Source organism: Enoplosus armatus, chromosome 5 (assembly GCF_043641665.1).
Source record: "Enoplosus armatus isolate fEnoArm2 chromosome 5, fEnoArm2.hap1, whole genome shotgun sequence".
NCBI classification, from domain to species: Eukaryota; Metazoa; Chordata; class Actinopteri; order Centrarchiformes; family Enoplosidae; genus Enoplosus; species Enoplosus armatus.
This window is the reverse complement of record NC_092184.1, coordinates 27,349,012-27,365,130: the sequence shown is the minus strand read 5'-3', so window position 1 is coordinate 27,365,130 and position 16,119 is coordinate 27,349,012. Positions and strand designations below refer to the sequence as shown.

General features: G+C 39.4%; 2 protein-coding genes across 2 annotated transcripts; one reads left to right on the top strand and one right to left on the bottom strand.

Moving 5' to 3' along the window:
* Nucleotides 1–1,956: 1,956 nt before the first annotated feature.
* On the top strand, nucleotides 1,957–4,646 carry LOC139285897 (transmembrane 4 L6 family member 5). The gene is made up of 5 exons (XM_070906570.1): nucleotides 1,957–2,133; nucleotides 2,788–2,856; nucleotides 3,375–3,529; nucleotides 3,627–3,819; nucleotides 4,626–4,646. The coding sequence occupies exons 1-5, from the start codon at nucleotides 1,957–1,959 to the stop codon at nucleotides 4,644–4,646; spliced, it is 615 nt and encodes a 204-aa protein (XP_070762671.1).
* A 2,409-nt stretch (nucleotides 4,647–7,055) lies between these two features.
* On the bottom strand, nucleotides 7,056–15,096 carry ppp1r14ab (protein phosphatase 1, regulatory (inhibitor) subunit 14Ab). The gene is made up of 4 exons (XM_070906447.1): nucleotides 14,890–15,096; nucleotides 8,989–9,069; nucleotides 8,884–8,916; nucleotides 7,056–7,280 (listed from the first exon to the last, which is right to left on the bottom strand). The coding sequence occupies exons 1-4, from the start codon at nucleotides 15,094–15,096 to the stop codon at nucleotides 7,143–7,145; spliced, it is 459 nt and encodes a 152-aa protein (XP_070762548.1). The 3' UTR covers nucleotides 7,056–7,142.
* Between the last annotated feature and the right edge of the window lie 1,023 nt (nucleotides 15,097–16,119).

Here is a 16,119-nt window from a genome sequence, read left to right as displayed (position 1 = left end):
ACCCAACTGTGTGAGGAAGTTTCATCACCACTCTGAGGTTTCTGTGGTTTCCCTGTGGTCATGTGACCCTGAAGGAGCCCGATGTTGATGTCTGAAGCTCTGCTCATCAAACCAAACCACCGTCCTCGTGGATCAGAGGCGTCATGGTTCACACTCGCTATGTTGTGGGTTTGACTGTGGCCTATAAAATGTCCCGTGGATGTAGTTTGAAACTTCCCAGAAGTCCTGGTTTCAGACCATGATGTGTTTTTGACTCAATCTGCTGAGTTTGAAATTCTTTAGTCATTGTAAAGTTCTGTAATAGTTTCATTTTCAATGTGTTGTTTTCTGTGATTCAGGGCCAGAAGCATCTTGGTGATATAAAGTCCTTTGATATTGATTACCTGCAGATCCAGAATCTGACCTGATACTTATATTTACTTACAATTTCCCCCCCGGGGATCAATAAAGTATTTCTGATCTGAGGAGGTTCTCGGTCCACTTCCATTCAAACTCTGGTGTGGATCAAAAAACTGAACCAAGACCATTTGAAAATGATCACATGTGAGACAATATGAATACTGCATCAGTATCAGTGCTGAAACCAGATCAGTTAAACGTGTGTGTGTGTGTGTGTGTGTGTGTGTGTGTGTGTGAGTGAGTGTGAGAGAGAGAGACTGACTGACTGGATGACTGGATGATAGGTCAAATCATCAGGTGATTTTAGAAGAACTGAAAATAGTGAAAAAGATGAAGTGGACTCAGAGCTCAGAGCTGCTTCTAAAAGTTGAGAGAAAAAACTGTTGCTGATCTGAAGGCTTAGTAGTGCTCTTGCTCTGTTTTACCCAAAATGATTTGGGAGTTCAGAAAGTTCATTAAGGGATTTGATACTGAAACCAGATTCAGATTAAATAAAATGCAATCAAACCCCAAAATTAATAACAATTAGCAGCCTCTACACTGTAGGAACAGATTCATTAATGAAGGCCCCATCTACATCCTGTATTTCTGAATTCTTCAGTAATCTCTGTTTTGTTTCAAGTTTGTTTAATGTTGAAAATTAGATGCATCAATTTTATTTCTCAGAAATCCCTAAAAGTAAATGTAAGCATGGAGGCCTGCTCAGGACTTCCATATATGGTCATGGGTGTGTTTTAGTGTCTTTGTGTTATTAATGTTCAGTCCAGAGTCCAGAAAAACTCTGAACTCGATTGTCCGTCTGTTTGCAGTAGCAGCTCTTCAGGGTGAGTTATCATCACTTCACTCACAGAGATTTAAACTTTATAATCAGCAGCAGGAACATTCATTCATATTATTATTAATATCATGTCATTATTTACTAGGTTAAAGTCTCAATACAATACATGCATTTAAAAGATTTTCTGATGTTTTACAGACATTTGTTTATTTGTCAAACCATGAATGATGAGTATAAGTGTTATTAAGGTGAAGGGAGTTTGGTTTACATTAAGGCTCTGATATATTTTCAATGCAATTAATAAGATTTTAAATGATTTGTAATCAGTATTTAGATATTTAACAGGTTAACCAGATTTGGAACGAATTCATTGATACATTCATTGTAAAAAGAGGTGTTTGATGGGTTTTCTGATGGGATCTTTATTTATACCTCAATATTTCAGATCAATGAATGGATGAATGAATTTATTTAGGAGTTTTTAATTGCTTATCGGCACAGGTTCAATTAAAGCTCTTAAAATGTACTAAATAGAATCAAAGCTTTGGCCTGAATAGAGAAGTTTTCTTGTAAGCAAATCAGCACACCAACAAAACAGATGTAATCACACACACACTCCCCATAGTCACTGGACTGTTTCTCCCTCTGACGTTACTGAGAATTCAAAATATTGATTACCAATATCAAAGGTTTCATAATGATTTATGAAGATTCAGAAGAGGAAAATTAGCATTTAGCAACTAACACAACATCATGCTAACCCTCTGATGGGCGGACAGATGTGTGTGTCGAGGTGTCTGCAATGTGTTGGCGCCTCTCTGGTTCCCATGGCGATCATCTGCATGCTGTCCAACATCCTGCTGCTGCTTCCTGAACTGAAGATCCACTTCCTGTTGGAGGGTCATGTGACCAGAGAGGCCACCTGGGCCACGGGCCTGTGGGGGTCCGGCTTCCTGGTATGTGTGTGTCTACACATATGTAGTATGTGTCATGTGTCATGTGCTGTGTGAGTGTGTGTGTTTGACTCATGCATCCAGTTGTGTGTATTTTGGTGTTTTGTCACATGAGCTGGTTTATTTTGTCCTCTGAGGTTGAATCAGTGTGTTAACTTCTTTATTTGTCACATACTTCTCAACCTATTTGATCAAAAGAAAGTAAAACACAAGTAAAATGAGAAAAAGACAATCAAACATAAGTTAAAGTTAAAGAAAAGTTGAAAAAATAGGAAAAAATGTAATATATATAAAATAAAATATAATACTGAGGTAGGTAAATGTATGTGCGGTTATGTACATGTATGAACAGAATGTACATAGGTATCCACATAAAAATATACACTGTGATGGTTTACTTACACACACACACACACACACAAGTACTCCAAAATGACTTCAGAAGTGCAGTACTTGAGTAAATGTACTTGTCTACCACTGACTATAGGACACAGATGTGAAGACATAACAAATATGAAAATGACAAATATGAGAGAAACAAACAGGCTAAACAAAGATTCCAAAATACAATATTATATGAATGTGAATATTCATGAATATCAATGTGATTATCCATGCCAACACTATACTGATGTTTGTCTTCGTGTCTGATTGCAGGTTCTGCTTGGAGCTCGAGCATTTGTGCTCAGCAGCAAAACCAAAGGCTGCTGTGCCTTCAGAAGTGAGGTGAGCTGATGGACGGAGACATTTTGTGAATATTGTGCTTTCAAAAAGAAAATCGGGACAAAAGCAACAAAGTGGTTTTTGTTATTTTGCTAATGATCATAATATGTAAAAACTTTCAGTCAGACTGAAAAGGATGGTGGTGGGTCAGAGGTCAGCCAGAGAAGCTTGTCAGGAGTGATACACAGCCTGCAGGCAAGGAATGCCTGAGAAAACACATTCTAGGGAAGAATGTACTCCTCACGGAGGTGTTACGGATGTTTCACTGTTTGTCCAGATGTTGTATCAGGTATTACAGATGTTTCTCTCTGTACCCAGATGTTGTGTGAAGTGTTACAGATGTTCTCTCTGTATCCAGATATTGTGTGGAGTGTTACAGATGTTCTCCCTGTATCCATATGTTGTGGCAGGTGTTACAGATGTTTCTCTCTGTATCCAGATGTTGTGTCAGGTGTTACAGATGTTTCACTGTTTATCCAGATGTTGTGTCAGGTGTTACAGATGTTTCACTATTTGTTCAGATGTTGTGTCAGGTGGTGTACTCCTGTGTGTGTCTGCTGGCTGCTGGGATCTGCTGTCTGGTCAGTGCCACCGGTCTCTCTCAAGGTCCTCTCTGTCTCTACAACACCACCTCCGGTTCGACCTGGGGGGTCCCGCTACAACCCCTTCCAAACCGGTGACACACACACACACACACACACACACACACACACACAGAAACAGATTCATGTGGACATCTTGATGTTAACCTGACCCTACCTCTAACCCTGCAGACATGCAGGCTATCTCTACAACAGGACTATGTGGTCTGGAGTGTGTCTGGAGCCCAGTGGAGTGGTTCAGTGGAATGTAGTTCTGTTCAGTGTGATGGGTGGCTCAAGCGGGCTGCAGACTCTCCTCTGTGGAGCCAACATCCTCAACTCACTGCTGGGACTGATCCTGGGACAGGGCTTCTGCCACAACAAGGTCTGTGTGGTCTTATACTGCTATCTTTGTGAGGACCAATTTGAGTTCCAGACCTAGAAAGTAAGGACATTTAGAGAAAAAGATGGCAGGTTTTAGAAAGTTAGGACATTTTGTCCCGTCCTCACTTCTTCAAAGGTCTGTATCAGTTTTAAGACATGGTTTTAGGGTTCAAGTCAAGTTAAAGGTTCCCTGGGGAGTTTTTGATGTCTAGTTGTGCTATGGAGACATTTTTCTGCATGGGTCCACGTGTTGTTTGTATTGTACTAGCGCACAAGGATGCACGTGTATGGGCACCCAGGTGAGACAGTATACATTCCTGCCAAAGGTTTCAAATTTCCAATAATCTACAGGTGGATACGCCAAGAAACTCAGCAATATGTCAGAAAAGTTAGCTAATAACATGAATTTAAACAATGCTGGTTTCAAACGTTCAGCTTTCCAGACATTTTATGAGAAACCACACTCAACATGTTTTAGAGAGAAAAGGGGGACCATGGTCCTCAGGGTGTAGTCTTCATTGTGTAAGGGACAAAACCCTGTTCACACGCTGGGGTCTCCACAAGTTATTTTAGTGTAAAGAAATCTGTGTATCCAGATGTTGTGTCAGGTGCTACAGATGTTGTAGTATTACAATGAGGTTAGAGTTGTGTTCCTGTGTATCCAGATGTTGTATCAGATGCTACAGATGTTGTATTATATCCAAAAATCTTCAAACCTTTTGAATTGCTTCCTTTAAATGCAGCTTCATTGGCAAACAACTACAAGTTTTATTGTGATTGATCCGTGTGTGTGTGTGTGTGTTACAGGTCAGTCCAGTTTCAGTTTGACAGGCCGTCCTGAATCCTGAATGAGGACTCCAGATGTGACTCTTCACAATGTAAAGTTATAAAAACTTTTATTTTCAGGTCAAAGCTGTAAAAAAAAAAAAGCACTGACGCACTTTAGATAAAAAATAAAGATAAATATTTTAAAAACAATAAACATGCTCAAATATGATATATAAAATATATGTATAAAATATGAAAATTAGTTTTATTTTAAAACTACTGTTAAAGTTGTTCATTTAAAAACCAAAATGATTCATAATAAACAAATACAACAAACAATGTCTCATCTTAAAAGATGGTATTCAGGTCAATTTATGTTTTGATATATTGACAAATCAATCAATTCATTTATCAATAAAAAAGTGAAATTTTATCAATATATTCTATAAGCAATTTATCAATATAAATATACTAAATGGACTATTCAAAGACTAATTGTTAAATTAATTGTTAAAACATTACAGCATTTAAAGTTATTAAACATATATATATATATATTAAACATATTATACATTTAAAAAACTTAGTTTTTTTATCTTTCATTATTTTAACAGTTTCATTTTCATGTTGTCATTTGTATTGAAGATAAAGACAGTTGATTTATTGTATCATTAATAAATATTAATTTAGACAATTCTCAATTGATTGAGTGATTGATGAAAATGTCTATCATTATTTCACAGATTTATTCAAATAAATGTATTAAGTAGCACCAATGTTCTCTCCTTAACTTTAAACTTTGGTTTAGTTATTAAGTTATTAATTAGTTAGTCTAAGTCATTGAGACTAATGCTAATTAGTAAATTAGTTACATGCTACATGTAAAGATAACAAAAATCCGATCCAGATGTTCAGCCTTTAATGCTTTTTCTATTCACAGATGGTTTTATTGCAGAACACAGAACATATTTATTCATATTTGATCACTTATCTGATTAATCCCATTTCTGATCAATAATTGAAATTTCAGACAACACGTGAAAACAGAAAACACGTTATTTAATGTTATTTCTTTGAACATTTTATTAATGTATTTGTACAATAATGTTCTTCTAAATTAAAAGACAGTCATGTTGAACCAGGTCTCTACAGTCCAGGATCACATGGACTGAAATCTTTTTATCGTTTCAATCGTTTTTTAACCCTAACCCTAACCCTAGACAACAACAGTCATGTGACTCTTCAGCTGTCAGTGAAGATGATCTTTAGTGTTAATCTGTCTCTCAACAACAACTACTACTTGGTCCAGTTCTGGTCCAGAACTGAGAGAAATGATGGACCAAACTAAGATGATAATACTGATGTTATAATAATAATAATAATAATAAGAAGAAGAAATCATCCTTTAATGACAGAAGATGTGTGAAGGAGTGATTCCAAATACAAAGATTTATTTAAAATCATGTACAAACAATACAAGACTCTCCAGGAGAGCCGGGAGAGACAAGATAACCGGGAGAGACCAGAGAACCAGGAGAACCAGGAGAGACAAGAGAACCAGGAGAGACCAGAGAACCAGGAGAACCAGGAGAGACAAGAGAACCAGGAGAACCAGGAGAGACCAGAGAACCAGGAGAACCAGGAGAGAGCAGAGAACCAGGAGAGACTGGAGAACCAGGAGAGACAAGAGAACCGGGAGAGACCAGAGAACCGAGAGAGACAAGAGAACCAGGAGAGACCGAAGAACCAGGAGAGACAAGAGAACCAGGAGAGACCAGAGAACGAGGAGAACCATATGTAGGAAAATGTATTTCCTTTAAGGTTCAGGATCTTTAAAAAAGGATAAAATTATCAAACTGCAGAGAAAACTGAGACTTTAATTAACGCCTTCATGTAGACCATGTCTCTGTGTGAAAAGACAGGAAGTGCTGACAGACACATGGGAACAACTGTTTGTTATTTTGGACACACTGCAGCAGGGCTGTTGGTGGTGTGAAGGAGTGTCAAAACTGATCTCATATCAGCTATGTTTACTCTGCAAACAGGATTTGGTTTGATACAGAAACCAGGAGAACAGCTCCGTCATCTGAGGGAGTTTAAACACGTCCACCAACACTGGAAATGTTGATGGTATAAAAACTGTGATTTTGTGACCAAAAATAAAAGCTCACATTTGGCTTGAACATCTCTGAAACCTGGTCCAACCAGGACCTGGTCAATAATTCGACATTTGTTACCCAAACATCCTGGTGACTAACTTCAGGAAAGTAAACTCAGGAACAAAAAGTCCCTTTAGCTCATTTGTGTGTGTGTTCGATCAGATAAACCTCAGCATTCTGATAAGAGATTGAAGAGCCTCTTTGTGTTGAACATTAGAGGTTTTTCATGGTGTTTGATAAACTCTGGACAGTTTAGGCAGTTGCAGACATTAGGTGTTTTTGTTTTCCTGTCCAGTGCCTCCAGGTTGTAAGTGGGGTGTAGTGTGTGTGTGTGTGTGGGGGTGGGGGGGGGAGGGCAGGTTTTGAGGTCAGGACCAGACTGGGTACATTTGCTGTCTCAGTGCAGCACCTCCCTGTCAGCTGATCCTGAGCGGGTGGGGTAGATGTGGAGCTGAGGGAGGTCGATGCCGTCGTTGTGCAGATCCTCCTGCTTCTGTAAACCGTGAAGTTTTAACACGAGGTCACTGATGAAGACCTGACAGGACGCACAAAAGAAGTATTCATCATGCTGGACGGTTCATTACATCCCAAAATACTAAAATGTCATCAGCATGTTGAGGATAGAACTTTTCTGTCTGACTTCCTGTCTGTGGCTCTCAGCTCACAGCCCATTGGTTCCTACTGAAGACATAAATCTTATAAATATTATAGTAATTTCCTCAAACAGCTGCTCACTGTAGTTTTTATCAAAGAAACTGGAGGAAATAGTGCATTTGTTGGGGATTATTTTCAGCAGCGGATGAATCCACATTTGGTGCTCTAGTGAGTATTTGGGGCAGCAGGATGGTGTATGTGGGACTGAAGAGTGAATCTGCATCAATGTATTCTCTCATGTATTTTAATATTTTAATCTGAACTCTGAGAACAATTTAAAAAAACAGACACCTGTTGGAGAGAATGTTCCAAAGCTGACACTAAACTGCATTGCTGGCTTCACGAAGAAGCAGCTGACTGAATTTGAAAAGTGGAAAACGGTCTAAATACAATGAATAGGATTGAAAAGTAGAATAAATACATTAAAAATGTGGAACATTTTAAGGTTTGAATGGAGTTTGTAACTGAGAGTATGAATAAAGAGTTAAGACTGACAAAGTGCAAGTATGTCTTAGTACCTGATCTAATCAGCTGATCTCAACCAGCTGCGTGTCCCCAGGTGCACTCAAAGGTTGCCATGGTGAGGGTGACTGCTTTGAGACTCTTTGCTCGGACAGTTCATTTCATTGAGATTTTAGCTGAAGCACACTTCTCAAACTCCTGCTTACCACGAAAAGGCCGTAACTCCGATCATCTAAATAAATATACCGTAAGAAAGAAGACATCCTGCTGAAGACGCTGTGCAATGTTTGTGTATGTAGTTTCAAAAATGTGGGCACAGGAGCAGTTTACAAAAGTCCCCTTTTCTGACTCCATCTTGAAATTCATGCTCTCAGCTAACATGTAAGTCTATGCGGGTGTTGGTTCGTATTCCCGTCACTTACAGGGTGACAGTGGCAACTGTGTGAGTCTGTTAGATTCCAGTTATATCGTATGAGAGAGCACAGATTTCCCTACAAGTGGATGTATAATTATGGATGTGGAGTGAAAATTGTGGGCGTGACAGCAAGTTTAAGAGATTTCTTAAGACAATTTTACTTTTCCTATATACTCTAGCGATGATGTCGTCCACTCTAGCTCTGAACATTCCACCACATACACACTAATGAAAAACTCTCAGATGGGCTGAAAATGTTTTCTCCAAACAAAGTTGAATATTTTTTAACATTTTAATGGGATTTGAAAGTTGAGAGTAATACCCAGAATGTGTAATACCCAGAATGTGTGGAAGATGTGGAGCATTTTCATGTTTGATGTGAATGGAGTTTGTTGCTGAAAGTATAAGTGAGTAGTTAACAGTTGAAAAACCTTTAAGATTTTAAGAATTTGAACATTTCTCCATTCATTCTTAATGGAGGAAATTTCCTGGAAAACCTTGAATATTTTGGAAAGTATGAAAGTTATGAATGAGAAAAGTAATAGCCAGAATGTGGTGGAAGAAATTGTAAAAGAACAGGACGAAGCTGCTTCTCTGTGGTTCTCACCTCTGTGTTGTTGTTACAGGAGTGAAAGATCGTCTGTAAAGACAAAGAAACACATGAGACACCGTGAGGACAGACAGACAGACAGACAGACAGGTGTATAGTTACCTGCAGGCTCTGTATTCTCTCTTCGTCTGTCTTCAGGTCCAGCAGGTCATCGATGTTCACCTCCTCTGGCATCTCGTCCTCCTGAAGATGTAACACTCCTTATTGATTTGAGTTTTACATGGGCTCACACTTCGGTCTGTTTGGGCTGGCCTCAAACAGTCATTTTCAACAGATTTTCCATTTACACATCTTTATTTTAAAACCTGTTGATGCTCAGTGTTCAGTGTTGATGTTAAAATACTGCTTGAATATGTGTGTCAGTTGCATATTTAAACAAGTGTTTAAACGCAGGCAAACATAGATGCTCAATTTTACTTTATACACATACCTAGATATTTTTAGATAATTTCTTTGCTGAATTTCAAAATTACATCAGGTAAAGTATGCATGGTTAGCAGCTACAGCCATAATTGTGCTAAATGATAATATATGGGCTACAAAGGTCCAATGCCCCGTTTTTTGTTAGTCAACGATTTGGCAAAGTACAAATGTAGTCAGTCTGCTTGAGTCGACATGACAACTATGAGGTTCTTTTTACTAGACCGTACCAGATAAGATGAATCTCTAACCAGTCTGCAAAATTACATTGAGTGTGTTTTGCCAGTTATCAAGCGGCTCCATGTGATCACAGCTGATGGGGGCTAAGGTTCAGTGAGAGATGCTTGATTTCTAATTGACCCTACCTGGGTCAGCGCGTTCATTTGATATGAAAAACAGTATTATTCAATTATATTCAATTATTAAATGCTAAATGGCATCATTAATTAATATTATTACCACTACCATTACTTTATATCTCTATGTGGAACCCTCCCCCCACCCCACCCTCTCTCTAAATTGAAAAATTGCAATTATTCAACTGCTTCTGAGAAAGCCCAACCTGGGTCCTCTATCACTACATTACAGACCCATTTCTAAATCATCTTTTTTATTTAAGTTGTTGGAGAAGTCATTTCAACCCAGTGAACAGGTTTTAGAGCCACAGCACAGAGGTAGTGAAAGTCTCTGATGACCTTCTTCTAACAGCTGAGAGAGGTGACTGCTCTGTGCACCTGCTTTTAGATTTGAGCACCGCGTTTGACACTATTGATCCTGTCCTCCTGCACCATCTGTCCCTCAAGGGTCCTTTCTCGGCCCTCTGTTGTTCTCATACATGCTTCCTCTTGGCCAGGTCATCCAGAGCCATGGTGTTTCACTGGATGACAGACAGCTTTATGTTCCTCTCCAATCTAGTAACTCTAGCAGTTTAGATAATTTCCTTGCCTGCCTCAGTGATGTTGGATGACTTTAAAAAAAAACTAAACGATGATAAATCTGAGGTCCTACTCTTTGGTCAAACACAGTCAGCTTGGTTCACAGAACAAAAATACTGATACAAAGGAGTAATCTTTGATGCAGATCTGCTTTGTCCAGTCTTGCTTCTTTCCTGTCACCCACTGATTTACACAGTTATACATGCTTTTATTTTTATGCTGCTGCTCGAGTTTTAACAGGCATTAACAATTACGATCACATGACTCCTGGGCTAGCCAACTTACACTGGCTGCCTGTTTTATTCGATATTGATCACTTTTAAAGCTTTGAATGGCCTCGCTCCAAAGATGTATTGACTCCCTATGTGCCTGGGAGTTCTCTGAGATCGGTGGATGCAGCTCTGCTGGTTGTTCCTGGATCCTGGCTTTTGACCAAAGGTGACCGGGCCTTTGCTGTTAGATCCCCCAGACTATGGGACACTCTGCCTATTAAAACCAGACAAGCTACATCATTAGCATCTTTTAAATCCTCTCTTAAAGCGTTTATTAATTCTTAAATATGAGTTACTGGGTTTTATCATTCTACTCCTGCCATTTAACATTTTTAACTTTATTTTATGATCCCTGTGCTCTTTTTATATGGTTCGTCTTTATCTGTGTTTTTATCTGCAGTTTTTTCCTGTGAAGCACCTTGTAACCTTGTTAAGAAAAGTTCTATATAAATAAAGTTTATCATTATTATTATTATATTATGTTCAGTCATCACGGTTGTAAAAGTTTAGGCTGCATTACATTATATTTATTTTGCTGACGCTTTTATCCAACCATGTGGACACATCGTGCTGAACTGCTTCAAGTGCTACATTTGGAAACAGGTGAGAGTGGCACACAAAGTATACAGGCAGGTATGTATATATGCCAGAAATGCTAAATAAATGCCAGAAATGAGAAATTGATCTGAGAACAGTGCTGAAGACAGAAAACTTCACCCCATGAAAAACAACAGAGGTGATTACAGCTATTTGATCTGTCTGTGTATGTGTGTGTGTGTGTGTGTCTCCAGGAAATGAATGTAAGTCAATGTGATGTCCTGTCCTCTGATGTGATGGAGTGCTGCATCATAAGTGTGTATGTGTGTGTCTGCTATAGGGACCTTTACTTAACACACTGATCACTTATGATACTGCATGACTGTTATAGAATACTATGAGTCCCACAGTTGATTGTTGAGGTGTGTACAGGTGAGTATAGGTTGCCATGAATGCATTAAAATTCACTATGAATGCCTCCATAACATATATAATAATGTTGCCTATTTTCAGCTGCAGATATGATTTAATATTAAAAGTGATAATAACATCAAATCAGAAAATGCATGAATATAATATATATATAAGAATTGTAGTAACGTCATAAAACTTGAAGCATTAAATGTATTTATGAGCAGTTTGAAAACACACTGATCTCTCGTTGACTCCTCTCTCTGTTGTCATGGTGATCTGACCTCTGACCTCATTGCTGCTGATGTGATAATGAGCTTGTCTGACGTCACACACTGGCTTAAATATCAGACCGGATGAGACTCAGCCTGCAGTCAGGATTTGATCTAAGATCTAAGATCTTAACAAAATCAATTGTTCTGGAACAAGTTCCCACACAGTGGATGAGACAGCCCTGAACAGGGCTAACCCGGTCCAAAATAAACTCAAGGATAGTTAGACCCAATCCAGACTGTGGCAGAGGGTACACACAGACCTGAGACCTGCAGCATTACAACAGGATCGTAACTGGACACGATGAGACTGGAGATGATTTGGACTGACTCGGGCTCTGGTCTGGTCTGGTTTCTTAACCTTTTCAAGAAACAAGATGGAGATAGGCTAAGCTTCCAGTGTTTGTGCCCAGCTAAGATAGACACGTCTGGACCTCTGTCTGTACTGGACACAAAGAAACGTGATGAAACAAAGAACAAGAGGGAAAATAAGGACTGCTCCTTTGAACCTTGTTGTGAGTGTGTGTGTGTGTGTGTGTGTGTGTGTGTGTGTGTGTGTGTGTGTGTCCAGATGGGTCTCTGACAGGAAATGAGCCAAAGGGGCCGATCTGATTATCTATTTATCACCAAACACACCAACATGCCTTCCACCGGACACATACACACACACACTCATCACCTGACTACTATCAGGGGACAAGTTATTACTTCCCCCCTTAACATTCTTCTAATACACATTAATGTGAGTGTGTGTGTGTGTGTCCCCCCTGCCTTCATTAATTTCCCCTCTAATGCAGCTTTTACCGTCTCTGACATGTCAATAACTCCACCCTCCCGGGAGGTTCAGACTCCTATATCAAATCCACTAAGCAGCAGCAGAAGGAGATGCATGGAGGATGAATGGATGCTCTGCTCTGTGCTAAGCTAAGCTAACCTTTTCTTTATAGGAAATGCTTAAACGATTATTCAACTTGATGTTGTTGCCGAATTTTCTGTCAATCGACTGATTAATAATAGTTTGATATGATGGAAATTTAAAGAACCAATTATTGATCAAGCTGTGATCAAGCTTTAGTTTCTCCTTAACGTCTCATTCTGTTTGACTCTCCTCATTGCAGCGATTAGAGACACCAGACTTAAGACTGCACACACACACAGTAACACACATTAACACACACACACACACACACAGTAACACACGTTAACACACACATAGGAACACACATTAACACACACACACACACACAGTAACACACACACACACAGTAACATACACACACAGTAACACACATTAACACACACACACACACAGTAACACACATTAACACACACACACACACACACACAGTAACACACGTTAACACACACATAGGAACACACAGTAACACACACACACACAGTAACACACACACACACACACACAGTAACATACACACACATTAACACACACACACACACACACACACACACACAGTAACACAATAACACATACACACAGTAACATACAGTAACACAGACACACACACAGAGATTAGAGACACCAGACTGAAGACTGCACACACACACACACACAGTAACACATTAACACATACACACAGTAACATACAGTAACACACAGACACACACACACACACACACACACAGTAACACAGACACACACACACAACGATTAGAGACACCAGACTGAAGACTGCACACACACACACAGTTACACACATTAACACACACATAGGAACACACACACACACACACACACACACAGTAACACATACACACAGTAACATACAGTAACACACACAGACACACACACACAGTAACACACACATACACACATAGTGGCATACAGTAACACACACACACACAGTAACACACACACAGTAACATACACACACACAGTAACACACACACGCAGTAACACACACACAGTAACACACACACACACAGTAACACACACACACCCTGCAGCAGTGGTCGAGCTCTCAGCTCCCATCAGCTCCTGTTTGTTCTTCAGGCTTCAGATTTAAACGCGACCTTTAAAGCTTCGGATCTGAACCAGAGTCTCATCTTTATTCTGACCAACACCTACTGGGAGGGATTATATCTGACCAGTACAACTCCCAGTAACATCTCAGACTGAGTGTGGACATTTTGTTTCTTTTTGTTGTTATTTGTACAAAAAATGTTTTGTAACTGGACCGACAGAGAGGAAGAAACTATTTATTACCATATATGGATGCAGTCAGTTTACTGTGAGACAATAATCTGTGTCCAATAATCATTGTCCAATAATCAGTGTTCAGTAATCAGTGTTCAATAATCAGTGTCCTTTAATCAGTGTTCAAGTTCGGTCAAGTGGTAAATCAAAGGCTTTGTCTTCCGGCTCAGCTCCTTTTGGTTTGGTACAACGTCGGCATTACTGCTGATGCTGCACCAATCCGCCTGTCAATCTCATGCTCCATGTTATACTTGAACTCCTCTGCTTGAGGCAATAACTTCCTCCCAACCCTGAGAGAGCAATCCACGTCTCCACCATAGACAGTATATGAAGATGGACGACACATCTCCACTCGTTCCCACTATACAAAAATGAAGCCAAACTCTCCCAGATACGGGAGGTGAAGCCGCAATACGAGGTCCCGCCCAACCCAAGCGTGAACACCACAGAGCAGCGAGCCATCGATCGAGATGTTTTGGCTTCACTTTTGGGGAGCTGTCATGTCGGGCATCTTTATATATAGTCTATGGTCTGGACCAGAGGAGGATCAAAGATGGAGGTCGCTGATAGTTGATTAATTATTTATTTATTAATTGACTGATCTGTCTCGCTGAATGATAAGTACAAACATATCACAAAATATTTGTTTGGGAAAATAATACTGATACTGGGGCAGCTGTACAAGCAGCAGTACAGTACAAGTACAAGTAGCGGTATTAGTAATGATTCTTAGTAGCCTTGAATCAGCAGTACAAATATTCCGCCTGCCTGATTGTATACAGCAGTAGTAGAGTACTTTCAGTAGTGTTTTGCAGTAGTACTGCAGTAGTATTTTGCAGTAGTACTGCAGTACTATTTTGCAGCAAGGCTTGTAGTAGTACTGTAGTAGCGCTTGCAATAGTACCTGCAGTAGTAATCTGCAGTAGTACTGCAGTACTCACCCGGCCCCTGTACAGCTGGTCCAGTTCACAGTCGATCCACTTCTCCACGTCCAGCCTCCTCTGCAGCTCTTTCCGGTTGTACTTGACGGTGACCCGGGCCTGCCGCCGCTGCAGGCTCGGACCCGGATCCCGCCCGCCTCCGACACGGCTCGGTGACTGACTACCACACACCTTATTCACCCGCCGCCCCACCCGGTTAGCCGCCATCAGGACGGATCAGACCCTGACTCGGACAGTCCGCCTCAGAAACCACTGAGGAGGTCAACCTGAGACCACTTAAAAATCCCCAGAACCGGATCTAATAGTTAAGATTTAAGGTTTCACTATTTAATACTCACAGCTTTTAACTACAGAGACAAAATTCAAATATAAATGAATCAGTCAGATGCGGGAAGAGTGAGAGAGAGAGAGATACTTCTACTATGGTGATGATAATAATAATAATAATAATAATTATTATTATTATTATTATTATTATTATTATTATATACAACTTAATACTAATACACTTCTTATCTGACAGAAACAGATGAATCCTGACGAAGCTGTGAAAATAGAAAATAATAGAAAAATCGAGACCCGTCGGAGTGGACCGGTGGACGCTCGGTGTAGCTCGTGCAGACTGACAGAAACGGAGCAGGGCGGGTACCACGCGGCTAATGCTGCATTCAGATGCTGTCGGGATTTATGAGAACAAGACAGATTCATCTGACTGTGAACTGTTTGTGATTTAAATCACGAACCTGAAATATTAAACTTCTTCAGTCGCTTCAGTGTTCAGAAATCATTTCCGCAGAAGCATTTTATTAATTTTATGTACTTTAAAAACGTTGTTTTGCCAATATAAGATTCCCTGCAGCACTGACAGATGTGACAGGAAGCTGACGCATATAATAATAATAATAATAATAATAAGTTGTTGAGATTCTGGTGGGTTTTGTTTGTTTGTTTGTTTGTTTGTTTGTTGGATAATTCCGTATAAACGCAAACATTCAAATATAAAAATCTAAATTGTAAAGTTCGAAATTTTTCTTTGATTTAAAATAATAATTTTCCATTTTGTTTGTTTTATTTTTTAAATATTATCTATTGTGCTTGTATTTGTTTCATCTTGATTTTAAGAAAGATCATGAAATTCTGAAGTGCTGCGATGACGGAATAAAGGACCAGAAAAATGAAACACACTTTCATTAATTTCATTCATTCTTATTTATTATTTTATTTATATGA

What these genes read in the sequence shown, in the direction of transcription:
- LOC139285897 (XM_070906570.1), top strand. Translation starts at nt 1,957, where the DNA reads ATGTGTGTGTCGAGGTGTCTGCAATGTGTTGGCGCCTCTCTGGTTCCC. An exon ending in TGTGGGGGTCCGGCTTCCTG is followed by an intron (nt 2,134 to 2,787) that starts GTATGTGTGTGT and finishes GTCTGATTGCAG; the next exon opens with GTTCTGCTTGGAGCTCGAGC. An exon ending in GCTGTGCCTTCAGAAGTGAG is followed by an intron (nt 2,857 to 3,374) that starts GTGAGCTGATGG and finishes CTATTTGTTCAG; the next exon opens with ATGTTGTGTCAGGTGGTGTA.
- ppp1r14ab (XM_070906447.1), bottom strand. Translation starts at nt 15,096, where the DNA reads ATGGCGGCTAACCGGGTGGGGCGGCGGGTGAATAAGGTGTGTGGTAGT. An exon ending in ACCAGCTGTACAGGGGCCGG is followed by an intron (nt 9,070 to 14,889) that starts GTGAGTACTGCA and finishes TTACATCTTCAG; the next exon opens with GAGGACGAGATGCCAGAGGA. An exon ending in CCTGTAACAACAACACAGAG is followed by an intron (nt 7,281 to 8,883) that starts GTGAGAACCACA and finishes GCGTCCTGTCAG; the next exon opens with GTCTTCATCAGTGACCTCGT.